This window comes from Saccopteryx bilineata, chromosome 3 (assembly GCF_036850765.1).
Source record: "Saccopteryx bilineata isolate mSacBil1 chromosome 3, mSacBil1_pri_phased_curated, whole genome shotgun sequence".
Taxonomy (NCBI): domain Eukaryota; kingdom Metazoa; phylum Chordata; class Mammalia; order Chiroptera; family Emballonuridae; genus Saccopteryx; species Saccopteryx bilineata.
In genome coordinates this window covers 259,104,548-259,117,815 of record NC_089492.1, presented here as the reverse complement: position 1 = coordinate 259,117,815, position 13,268 = coordinate 259,104,548, and the positions used below count along the sequence as shown (strand labels likewise).

At 43.8% G+C, this 13,268-nt stretch overlaps 1 protein-coding gene across 1 annotated transcript; it reads right to left on the bottom strand.

The window, feature by feature from the left end:
* Positions 1-4,283: 4,283 nt before the first annotated feature.
* Positions 4,284-5,591, bottom strand: LOC136329092 (olfactory receptor 2A12-like). Its single transcript, XM_066265039.1, is given in 2 exon segments — positions 4,284-5,179; positions 5,182-5,591. Coding segments are annotated over 2 exon segments (921 nt in total). The 5' UTR covers positions 5,588-5,591; the 3' UTR covers positions 4,284-4,664.
* Positions 5,592-13,268: the final 7,677 nt, after the last annotated feature.

Below are 13,268 nucleotides of genomic sequence, written 5' to 3'. Positions count from 1 at the left end.
CAGTAGAATGTCAGCCTGGCATGTGGAAGTCCCAGGTTTGATTCCCAGTCAGGGCACACAGAAAGAGCAACCATCTGCTTCTCTAGCAATCTACCTCCCCATTTTCTCTCTCTCTCTCTCTCTATCTTTCTTTTCCTTCCTTGATAAAATCAATCAATAAAAAGTTTTTTAAAAGAATAAAATACTTAAGAAAAAATTTAATCAAGGATGTAAAAGACCTGTACTCAGAAAATTATAAGACACTGAAGAAAGACATTGAAAAAGTTATATAAATAAGTGGAAGCATATACCATGTTCATGGATAGGAAGAATTAACATCATTAAAACCTTCATATTACCCAAAACAACGTATAGATTCAATGCATTTTTTACCAAGATACCAATGGTGTATTTCACAGAACTAGAATAAATATTTCAAAATTTTATATGGAACCACAAAAGACCTCGAATAGCCACAACAATCTTGAGAAAGAAAAACAAAGTTGGAGGAATCATGCTATCTACTATCAAACTGTACTACATGGCCATAGTAACCAAAACGCCATGGCTCTGCAATAAAAACAGATGTGTACACCGATGGAACAGAATAGAAAGCCCAGCAATCAACCCATGCTTATATACTTAATTAATATTTGACAAAGGAAGCAAAAACATACAATGGGGTAAAAACTGTCTATTCAATAAGTGATGTTGGGAAAATTGGACAGATACATGTGAAAAAAAAAAAGAAATAATAAAACCAGAATACCTTCATAGACTATTCACAAGAATATACTCAAAATGGACTAAAGACTTAAATATTAGATATGAAACTACAAAAATCCTAGGAGGCCTGACCAAGCGATGGTGCAGTGGATAGAGTGTCGAACTGGGAAGTGAAGGACCAGGTTCGAAACCGCGAGGTCGCCAGCCTGAGCATGAGCTCATCTGGTTTGAGCACAGCTCACCAGCTTGAGCCCAAGGTCATTGGTTTGAGCAAGGGGTCACTCGGTCTGCTATAGCCTCCTGGTCAAGGCACATATGAGAAAGCAATCATTGAACAATTAAGGTGCCACAACAAAGAATTTGCTTCTCATCTCTCTCCCTTCCTGCCTGTCTGTCCCTCTCTCTGTCTCTCTCTGTCTCTTTCACACACACACACACACAAATCCCAGGAGAAAAAAAAATGGGCAGTAAAATCTTGGACATTTCTTGTAGCAATATTTCTCCAGATGTATCTCCCCGAGAAAGGGAAATGAGAAAAAAGATAAACAAATGGGATTACATCAAATTAAAAAGCTTTTGCACAACAAAGGAAATCGTCAACAAAATGAAAAGACAACCCACTAAATGGGAGAACATATTTGCCAATACATCTGATAAAAGATTAATATCTAAAATTTATAAAGAATTTATAGAACTCAACACCAAAAAAAGTAGTCCAACTAAAGAATGGGCAAAGGACCAGAATAAACACTTTTCTAAAGAGGAGATACAATTACCAATGGACATAAGAAAAGATGCTCACATCAATAATTATCAGAGTAATGCAAATTAACACCACAATGAAATATAACCTCACACTTGTCAGAATGGCCATTATCAATAAATCAACAAACAACAGTGTTGGCGAGGATGTGGAGAAAAGGAAAGCCTTGTGCACTGTTAGTGGGAATGCAGAATGGTACAGCCACTGTAGAAGGCAGTATGGAGTCATCACAAAAAGTTAAAAATGAAACTGCCTTTAACCAGTAATCTCATGTCTGGGAATATATCCTAAGAATCCTGTAACACTAATTCAAAAAGAAATACAAACCCTGATGTTCATTGCAGCTTTATTTACAATAGCTAAGATCCGGAAACAGCCCACTTGCCCATCAGTAGATGAGTGGATAATAAAGCTACAGTATCACCTGACCAGGTAGTGGTGCAGTGGATAGCGCTTTGGACTGGGATGTAGAGAATCCAGGTTCGAAAACCCAAGGTCCCCAGCTTGAGCACGGGCTCATCTGGCTTGAGTGCAGGGTCACTGGCTTGAGTGTTGGATCATAGACATGACCTTATAGTCACTGACTTGAACCCAAAGGCCACTGGCTTGAAGTTCAAGGTCACTGCCTTAAGACCAAGGTCACTGGCTTGAGCAAGGAGTCAGTTGCTCTGCTGTACCCCCCTCACCCCAAGTCAAGGCACATATGAGAAAGCAATCAATGAACAATGAAAGAGCCACAAGGAAGAATTGATGCTTCTCATTTCTCTCCCTTCCTGTCTGTCTGTCCTTATCTGTCCATCTCTTTGTTTCTCTCTGTCTCTTTCACTCACACACACACACACGCACACACACACACAAAAGCTACAGTATATTTACATAATAGAATACTATGCAGCCATAAAAAAGGGAAATTTTACTTTTTGAAACAACATGGATGATGGACATAGAGAATATTATGCTAAGTGAAATAAGCCAGTCAGAGAAAAACAAGTACCGTATAATTTCACTCATATGTGGAATCAAATGAACAAAATGAACTAACAAGCAAAATAGAGACAACCTCATATATAGAGAGCAGACTGACAGCTGTTGGGGTGGGGGTCCTGGGGGAGGGAGGTAGAGGGATAGAGAAAAAAACCCAACTTATGGACATGGCGGTTGTGGACACAGTGCAGTGTACAGAGATGTGTTGAGAAATAGAAACCTGTATGATCATGTTAACTAGTGTCACCATAACAAATTAAATTAAAATTAATTAATTGAAATAAAGAATTATTGGAAACAGCTGTAAATAAGATATGTTAACTTTATTAAATATTATGCAACCTATATTATATATATCATATTTTGAAACAATATTTAATTACATTGAAAAGTACGACATAACGTGACTGGTTGTGGCACAGTGCATACAGCATCCACCAGGAATGCTGAAATCCCGGTTTGACACTCCGAGGTCACCAGCTTGAGTACAGGATCATTGACTTGATCTCAAGGTCACTGGCTTGAGCCCAAAGGTTACTGGCTTAAAGCCCAGGATTGCTGGCTTGAACCCAAAGGTCGCTGGCTTGAGCAAAGGGTCACTGGCTTGGCTTGAGCCTCCTGGTCAAGGCACACATAAGAAGCTCAGTGAACAACTAAAAAAAGTGAAGCAACTATGAGTTGATGTCTCATCTCCCTCTCTTCCCTCTCTCTTTCTTCGTGTCTCTCTCACTCTCCCTCTTTCAAGAAAATAAAAAAAATATGGCTCAGTAAAGCCATAATTATTAGTATTATTACTCTTCATTTGACAGATATATTGAGTGTTTTCTATGTGGAAGACGTTTTTCTGGAAAGGTAAAACCAATGACAGTCTTTTCAGCAATGAATGCATGTGTCAGTCTCACTGCATCCTTCCTAGCATTAAGTATTACCATTTTTCTAAACTTTGTTAATTTGATAGGTGAAAAATGATATTCCACTGATTCAATTCATGTTTATTAATAACAAAGAAATCACTGGCCAGATAGTTCAGTTGGTTAGAGTGTTGTCTCAAAAGTCAAGGTTGTGGGTTTGATCCCTGTTCAGGGCACATACAAGAAGCAACCAATGAATGCATAAGTAAGTTTAATAACAAATTGGTGTTCCTCTCTCTCTCTTTCTTTCTCTCTCTTCCTCTCTAAAAATCTATTTTAAAAATAACAAAAGAAATTTTTTTCATATAATTATAGCTGAACAATATTTAATCCTTTTTATCTCCTCCCCTTTTACTACCCGCTACCATTTTCTACATTTTGCTAGTCCTAATTTATCAACTCTCCCTCTCACAACAGTCACCTGGACAATCATGGTTCCTGCCTCGTGAAACTTGCTATCAAGCAGAGAACTCAGCTATTGTATGATATGTCTTAAATTATTATGAGAGAGAGGTACTGGGGCTTTGGAAGGTTAACTCATTCTGAGGATTCAAAGAAAGGCTTCTTTGAGGAGCTGCAATTTAAGCCAAGACCTGACAATGAATAGGAGGTAATGATATAATGGGGTAGGATGGAAGTGGGATGGGGTTAAGGGTGAGGAGAGAAGAAACAGCATATGTGGAAGCCCTGAAACAGGAAAGAATATGGCACATTCAAGGCAAAGACATTGTTCAGTTTACTTGAAGTAAGAGGAAGAACAGAGGACCTGAGCTGAGTCTGGGAAGGTCAGTGGGGCCAGATCGCACTTGGCCTTAAGCCATCCCAACTTGTCCGCCATCAGCATATCTGAAGCAAACACCCAGAGTCACTGAAATGTCATTTACTCGTTCCTCCTCACTGGACCAGGAATCCTCTGATGTTAGTGTCCTTGTCCTTCACCGCAACTAACCCAATGTTATGTGTGCTGTTTCTAAAAGATAATGAAACTTTCAGCCACAGAGCATACCCCCAAACCCATTCCTTTTGTCTCAGTAAAATATTTTAATGGCTCAGATACCCCTTCTTTTGTTAACTACGAACTCTGGAACAAAAGGGAACTAAAAGACAGATGTGCCTGGAAGACGTTTCATGGTGTCTATCTGTCAGTCAAATCATGGGCTGTTCCCCAAAGATTAATGTAGAATTGAGACTGGGTGAGAGGGTGTGTACTGCTGCTACTGAGTCATGTGAGTGAGTATTTAGGGCATTGGCTGTGCGTTATGAGTCTTGTTTCTCTGTCCCCTGGCTATTCTCCCAGGGCCTCATTCTTGGACTCTGCTCCAGCCTGTCACCTTGAAGAAAGCCCTCTTCACATCCTTGTTTCGGAGGCTATAGATGATGGGGTTGAGGAAAGCAGAGATGATGTTGTAGCACAGTGTCAACTTTTTGTCTTCCTCTGGGGAGGCCTCGGAGCCAGGCTTCATATACATGACCATGGCCGGCACACAAAACAGGGTGACCACAGTGATATGGGAGGCACAGGTGGAGAAGGCTTTGAGCCGTCCCTGGGCTGAATGGATCCTCAAGACGGCAACAAAGATGTTGACATAAATGACAAGAATAAGGGAAAGTGGAACCAAGATGACACTGAAGCCAAGGATGAAGTCTATCTGATCATTGAGTGAAGTGTCTGCACAAGCCAGCTTTAAGACTGCTGGGACTTCACAGAAGAAATGGATGATCTTGTTGGGGCCACAGTAGGGCAGACGCATGGCAAATATAGTGTAGACAAGAGCAGAGATGACACCCCAGAGTCCACAGAAAATGATCATGGGCGCATGATGACCTTGTACCTGAGTGGGTGGCAGATGGCCACATACCTGTCTATAGACATCATGGCAAAAAGCCAGGATTCAGTGATGCCTAGCACCAAGAAAATGTACATTTGAGCCACACAGCTGTCAAAAGAGATGGTCTTCTTCTGTCTGGTCATGTGTGCCAACATCTGGGGCACAGTTGTAGTGGTATAGCCCAGATCCAACATGGAAAGGACACTGATAAAGAAGTACATAGGTGTGTGGAGGTGTGAGTCCAGGCAGATGAGGATGGTGATGAAGCTGTTGCCCAGAATAATCAAGAGGTAGGTCATCAGGAAGGCTGAGAAGAGCAGGGGCATGGTCCTGGGGCTAAAGGAGAAGCCCAGAAGGATGAACTCAGTCACATAAGACTGGTTAGGCTCTTGCATTGTGTTCTACTTCTAAATGAAAAAGAAAGGCACCAATTCAGACAAAGGACTAGCTAAACAGGTGAGGATTATTGCCAGGGCTTGGGTAGTGGTTAGTGTCTAGTTATGATGAAACACCATGATCTCCCTCAACATGACAGACTGTTTCACCTGCTCTTGTCTACTGCCACCACTCCTAGAAAATTTATGAAGAGGAAAAGATTTTCAATGTGATCCAGGTTCTGCTTCTGACCCACCAGTAAACAGCCATCGCAGCCTCAGTTTCCTCAGTTGTGAAATAAAAGCGTCAAGTAGCTGATCTCTATTTCCCCTTAGCATTCTTTTCTCCTTAATTAGGCAACTGGGTATTTTTTGGTGTGTGTACTCTATGAAATTTGGCACATTTTAGTGAGAGAAACTACTTGATCCTGCTGAAGACATCAATTTTTGTTGCAGCAACAATGAACTACTAGGAGTAGCAAATCTGTCATTTGGTTCCCGCTCCTCACACGGGATACCACTTGTCACTGTGACAATGAAATACTCGGAGTCCAGATGAAATGCTCCAAGAGGCTGAGGGGAGAAAACAGCCAGGTCAGCAGACCGAAGGACTGAAGCCCCGTCCCCAGCCTTACTCAGATATTTATTAGCCAGTACAAATAACTCAAGGAAGCAGACAGCAGAAGTTTTCAGGGGTGAAGTAAAGGACAAGGAACATGTCGACTCCTAATCTTTGTTCTGAGAGCCTAAACTTTTTTTTTTTCATTTTTCTGAAGCTGGAAACAGGGAGAGACAGTCAGACAGACTCCCGCATGCGCCCGACCGGGATCCACCCGGCACGCCCACCAGGGGCGATGCTCTGCCCCCCAGGGGGCGATGCTCTGGCCATCCTGGGCATCGCCATGTTGCGACCAGAGCCACTCTAGCGCCTGAGGCAGAGGCCGAGGAGCCATCCCCAGCGCCAGGGCCATCTTTGCTCCAATGGAGCCTTGGCTGCGGGAGGAGAAGAGAGAGACAGAGAGGAAAGCGTGGCAGAGGGTGGAGAAGCAAATGGGCACTTCTCCTATGTGCCCTGGCCGGGAATCAAACCCGGGTCCTCCGCACGCTAGGCCAACGTTCTACCACTGAGCCAACAGGCCAGGGCCCTAAACATTTTTTGTTGCTGAATCTTATCCTGCTGTTTTGCTGTTTCCAGCATGCACTGTTTCCAACATGGGATCAGAGAGGCCCTGGACTCTCGTCCACTCAGTGCTTTCATCCCAGGGCGCCTCGCCTCTTTGTCTCTGATTGTTTACCCTAACTCTGCAAGTTTTCATAGCATATCCCTACAAATTTATTTTTCCACTCTAACTTTACTCTCGGTGTGCCCCAGATCAGGACAGCTCTGAGACTACCCACTCACCCCATCACAGGCCATAATGTGTTAGAAGAAATGCTGAGTTCTTAATCTTAGCTTTATAATTTACTAAGTAAATTACCTTGAGCAAGCCCTCTACCTGGCCTTCTACCCCTCTGAGCCTACTTCCTCGAGTACAAAATGAAAATAAGTGTTGCTTTGTACCCAGTTTGCTGCAAGGCTTGGGTGACATTTTGCCATGAAAAACATCACACAGAAAACCTAACATGTAGATGCCCAATAAATGTTAACTGCATTTCTGGACAGTCCTCCACATACAGGACCAAGATTTAGGTTCTATCAATACTTATGCAAGCAAACGTCCTGAGAAACACCCCATCACGTCTGATGCCCCAGTGTTCACTCTCCCAGATGCCTACGTTCTGTTGTTTCTCCCAGTATCTCATTCACTCTGTAAGCCTTTTACTGACTCTTATCCTTTTCAAACTTAAACTCCCCAAGCCCTCTTCCCTCCTGAGGAATAGGGGAGAAATGCCTTCCTGAAGAGCTGCCATGGGCATCATCGGGACTTAGAAAATGAGAGCAGTCTTGATGCGACCAGTAAATTCCTTCTCCTGCACGAATCCATCTGGCCCAGCCGACCAGCTCTGCAGGCTCTTGTTCTCCTTTGGAACTCCATGAGTGAGGCACATAATAACACAAAATATTATTTTAAATATGTATAATATAGTAATTCAACAACTTAATAAAAATATGGTATGATTATATAAAATACTGATTGTTTTAACAATTCAGTATATTACATTATTGTTGTTGTTGTAACAGCTTTCTCTGTGCCAGGAACTATGAGTGCATCATTTTACAAGCATTATTTTATTTTATTCCATAACTGGGGTGATGGTTGAAAGATTTTTGTAAATTATTATATTATTTTTTAATTATTTTATTGATCCAGAGAGAGAAAGGGAGAGAGACAGACAGACAGAAACATTGATCTGTTTCTGCATGTGCCTTCAGCAGGAATTGAACTGGCAGCCTTTGCACATCAGGATGATGATCTAACCAACCTGGCTATCCAGCCAGGGTTGAAAGACTTAACAATAGTTATAGGCACCCTATAATAAAGACACCTATCATGGAAAACAGCAAAAGGTGAACCAGAATGCTGACAAACTGAACACGAGCCTTGCACAGAGTCACCCCAGGAGCTGGGCATTTTTGCTATACCCCATTTTACAGATAAGGAAAAGAAGTGACACAGCTTGCCCGAGGACACTGCTATAACCACTGCGGAACCTGTGCTCACAACCACCAGGTGACAGACTCTTTGAGCATCCATGATGAGAATGTGGTTGGACTGACCTGCCTGATCATAGGTCCTCCCTCTTCCTCCACCACTGACTTGCTCACTTGCTTTCTCACTTCCTACCTCCTCCAGGGTAGAAGCTGAAGTGAAAGTGGGCAAGAGGGGCAGAAATTGTGGCCAAAAAGCAAAGTGAATGAAGCTGAGACAAGCAGCTGACCAGGCCAAGCAGATGCAAAGAGGCAATGACGCCAGACTGCTGGTTCCCACCCTGTGCAGTGAGGCAGCTGCATGTCTCCCTCTGCCCTCCGTACCGTGGTCTCCTTCTTCCAATGAGCTATGTGGGGGTAAGGTCGGAGGCCAGGAGGTGATGCCAGAGCTGGCTCTTCCTCCTGCCATGTCTGGCAGCCCCTGGAATCCTCAGTGCTGCCTGGGAAGAGGAGAGAGCGCTGACTCTGGGGCACAAGTTAACCAGGTGTGTCCTCCTCTGAGGGCCAGCGGTCTGCTGCTGGGCCAGGAGCTAGATGAGCTGAACTGTGAAGCCTGGTGGAGATCCTGGGAAACTAAAGATAGAGCAGGTGTGAGGGGGTCTGAGGCGGCAGATCCCCATCTATGGGCAGCGAAGACGGACTAGACTGGGCAGAATAAAGACACAGAGGTAAGCCAGGAAGGGTCAACGTACACAGACAGACAGACAGACAAGGAGACACAGAGAGGCAGGAAAGAGTACCACTAGACTGGAAAGGGATGGAAACTGAAGATAGAATTCGGGGGTCTGAAAGGAGCCTGGAGCCTGGCCCCAGGGAAGAGGTATTGTCCCTCAGAGACCCCTAGTGGTTGGGCTGGGGAAGCTGCCACTTGACCTCACCCACTCCTGCCGGAGAACACTTTATAGGACATCTGACACATGTAACCTCCCTCTGCCTTCAGAGTTAGACCCTGCCCCAGCCCATGGCACCCCCAATCCTGGTCTTCCCCTCCCGACCTCTTTTGTGCTGAGCTAAAAGCAAGTACTGGTCCCTTCTGACATCAATGTTGTGCTCTCTAAATCACCCCTCTGCCTCATATCTGCCCCTCCATCTTCCCGTCTCTAACCACACTCTCCTCTCTCCTCCAGAATCCTGTCTGTTACAATGCAGTAGCCCTTACCTGCGTTACCTTTCCTGTGAGGGAACGAGGGGCTGAGTCGCTGTGTCTCCTCGTGATAAGCACCTCTTGCCCTGATCCCGCCCATCTTCCTCAAGCTGGATCTTCACCTTCACACAATATCTTTAATGCCAGGCTACAGTCCCAGCAGACACTTCCACCGACAGCGCAGGGATGGCCCTGCCCTTCAGCTCAGCAAGAACAACCTCAGGGGAAGCAACTGTACACAGGAGACTCAGCGATGTGTCATCAGATGAGCTTAACTCTGCAACCTGGCCAAGTCACTTGGCTTCCCAGAGCCTCAGCTTCCTCACTGTACAACGGAGCTGTGTTCCCTATATCTTAATAACATTTGCCATTGGGTTTTGCCGCGAACCAGCACTGAACCAGCACAGCTAGTAATTCCAGGTTCTGAGTGGGAACTGTGAAGAATTACGAAAATAGGCTTAGAGAAAAAAGAATGGGATCCATCGAGAAGCCTCTGCAATGCTGATGGCAAGAACAGAGTGTGCTTCACACCCGCTTCTTGCTTTATTTATAGGGCAAAGTGAGGCCATTAGCAAATCAAACAGATCTCTGATCACTTTTCCAAGGCAACAGAAGAATTCTACCAAGTGCAGAAAACCCCCACCATACATAACATCTTAACTTCACAAAATAAAGGATAAAAAGAAACTGCCTCCAGTCTTTCCAAGGGACATGGGGGGGTTGCTAGTAAACAATCTAGCACCATAGCAAAATAGCCTTTAGCAACTTCACAGAGCAAGTGAGGTGGGGAGTTAGGCAGACTGCCAGTTCCCCACACCTCTGTCCCCCAAAAATCTAACCTGCAAAGACCCTGTTGGCTTTCAGTCCCCAACAGAGTTTCTCTGTTTTTATTTATTTTGAGTAGTCAGTATGGGCCAGATATTTGATATGTACTAAGTCCTTGAAGCCTTATTATCCCTAATTTGCAGGTACAGCAATGGAAGCTTGGAGCCCTAGGCTGTGCAGTGCTGGGACCCTGAACGTGGTTTTGTCGGCCACATAGTCTATGCTTCTAACCAATGCCAGACCCAGTGTCCTGATCTGGCACAAGCCAGACCAGAAACAGCGAGGCCTCTCGGGTGGGAAGAACAGAGTCACATATGGAGGGAGAGTCGTTGCCTAACAAACACATCTAGACCCAACAGCAGCAACTTTTGAGGGCAGTGGCATCTTCTGGGGCTTCTGTGAGATAGGATTGGGAAGAAAAAGGGGAAGGACAAGCATTTTTTGTTCATCTCCTATGTGCCCAGCACAGGCATCATTCCTGTGAAAGAAGTCTGTTATTTTCACTTTATAGATGAGGACACCAATGTTCAGAAGTAAAAAGACTTGTCCTCATTCAAACTGCTGTTCAAAGTAGCTGAGTGTCTCCAACATGCTCTGCCTGGGGATGGGGCCCCTCCCTCGGCTTTTCTGACCCTCTCAAGTTGGAGTGCAGCCTTTCTGGGAGTCCAAGTTGTTCATGAGAAGCTTCAAGGTGGTAGACTCTGAGAGTAGAGAATCCTGATTCTCAGTTCTGGAGACCCTTCCACTGGGGATTCTCTGATATCCAGAATGATGCCTGATAGAGTCCTCCCAGCCTTCTGAGTACAGTAATCTATGTTCATCAAAGAAAATTCATGAAGATAGAAAGGTAGAAAGAAGAATAGACTGTAACTACCCTGTAATTCTTTCCATACAACAAAGAAAAGTTCAACTATATTTTTCTCTAATTTTTTTCTATACCTAAATGAAAGTGGCTTTTCCCCTCATCTCACTGATATTATACTTTACGTACTATTTTAGTGTGACAGATACTAATAGTTGGTTGACTATTCATTCTCCCCTCTTTGCTGTTAAAACCATGTTCTTACTGATAATATTTGTTTGGGGCTGTCAATACATCCTGAACAGTCCAAGCCCAAAATGAGACTTCCATCTCTCCCTTACCCAGAATTCTTTTCAGCGAGGGCAGCCGTAGAACAAGGTCCTGTTCAGCAAGACAAAATGGGGACTCAGCTGAAGAGATTCTGTGGAAATATTTATTTTCCTAACAAAAGAGATAGAGCGACTGTGATACAAGCCCTTCCCCGAGTCCCATTTCTCTTACCATGAATACAGATGTCATGTCTGGAATGGGGCCAGCCATCTTAAGACCACAAGGCTCAGAGAATCACAGAGATTCTCTCACTGACATCATCTAGTTAGGAACTAATATACGTAGCTGCTTACTTCAAGACTACCTGTTACATGAAAAAGATTAATTTCTGCATATCAAAACCATTGTTAGTTGGGTTTTCTGCTTTCTGCAGGAAAATTCTAATGGATTAAGTGTTCAGCCTTTTAAAAACTTAATAGCATACAATAAGCATTTTACCATGATCTTAGACTTTCAGCCTCCAGAACTGTCAGAAATGAATGTTTGCTGCTTAAACCACCCAGTCTATGGTATTGTAATAGCAGCCCATGCTGACAGGGGCCAAAGTGGCTGCAGTTCACAGAGCAAAGCACTAGAAAAAAAGCATTGCACACAGCCTGACCAGGCGGTGGTGCAGTGGATAGAGCATCGGACTGGGACGCAGAGGACCCAGATTGGAAACCCCAAGGTCACCGGCTTGAGCTCAGTCTCAGGCTCATCTGGTTTGAGTAAGGCTCACCAGCTTGAGCCCAAAGTTGCTGGCTTGAGCAAGGGGTCACTCGGTCTGCTGTAGCCCCCTGGTCCAGGCACATATGAAAAGCAATTAATGAACAACTAAGGTGCCACTCATCTCTCTGTCTTCCTGTCTGTCCCTGTCTTTCAGTCTCTGTCACCAAAAAAAAAAAAAAAAAAAAAAAGCATCGCACACACACAGACAAAGAGCCCCGGTGGTCTGCAGCAGGCCCACTCAAGTCCTCAGATGAGTACTGATCAGTGCGCATGCGTGAGCAAACCATCAGAGGATAAGGAGATATTAGAAGGGTAATAAGGGAAAACGTTATAAGTCAACATTATTCTAATAAATCAGGTAACTTAGATAAAACATTCAAATTCATAAAAGACATTAACTACTGAAAATAGTTAACCTGATTAGCCATGTATTTATTTTCCTAACTGAATGTAGAGTTACAACCTTTTCACTAAGAAAACTCCAGACCTGGATAGGTTCGCTTAAAAGTTCTAACCGTCCCTTGAGGAAGACATGCTTGCAAGTCTGCACTAACTCTTCTAGAAAATTTAGGAGCAGGGAATAGTTCCCAGCTCATTCTGGGAGGCCAGAACCACACTGATATAAAAACCAAAATGATGACAAGAAAAAGAAATTGCAGACCCATATCTCTCATGAACACAAGCGCAAAATTTCTCCACAAAATTTTAACAAGTTGAACTCGACTATATATGAAAGGTTAATACACCATGGCTGAGAGGCAGAGGAGCATGCTGCAATGAAAACAGACTTCAGAGGCGCACAGGTCTGGGCTCCAGCCCTTCTGGACCACTTCCCGCTGTGTGACCTCAGAGGATGGTGATGATGGTGATCAAGGTGATGATTTCTCCCATTTCTTGAGCACATCCTGTGTTCATAGTGTCATGTGCTTAAATATTTCACCTCACTTAATTCTCAGAACAATCATGTGAAGTTCGTATTATTATCCAAATTTTACAGTTCAAGAAGCTGACACTTCGGAAGTTTATGTAAGTTGCTTGACTTTCTAGTAGAGACCAGACTGGGATTTGAACTCAGATCAGGATTGAATGAGACAACTACTTAGAAGTTGGTTCTGCACTCTCAAACTCCCCTCTCTGCTTGTTTATTGATAGATGTGAAGTCTCCTCTTGAACATGGAATCTCCGCTTCAGATCCCAAAGATGGCAGATTTAAGAGATTCATCCTTTTTTAGGGAGGAAGAAA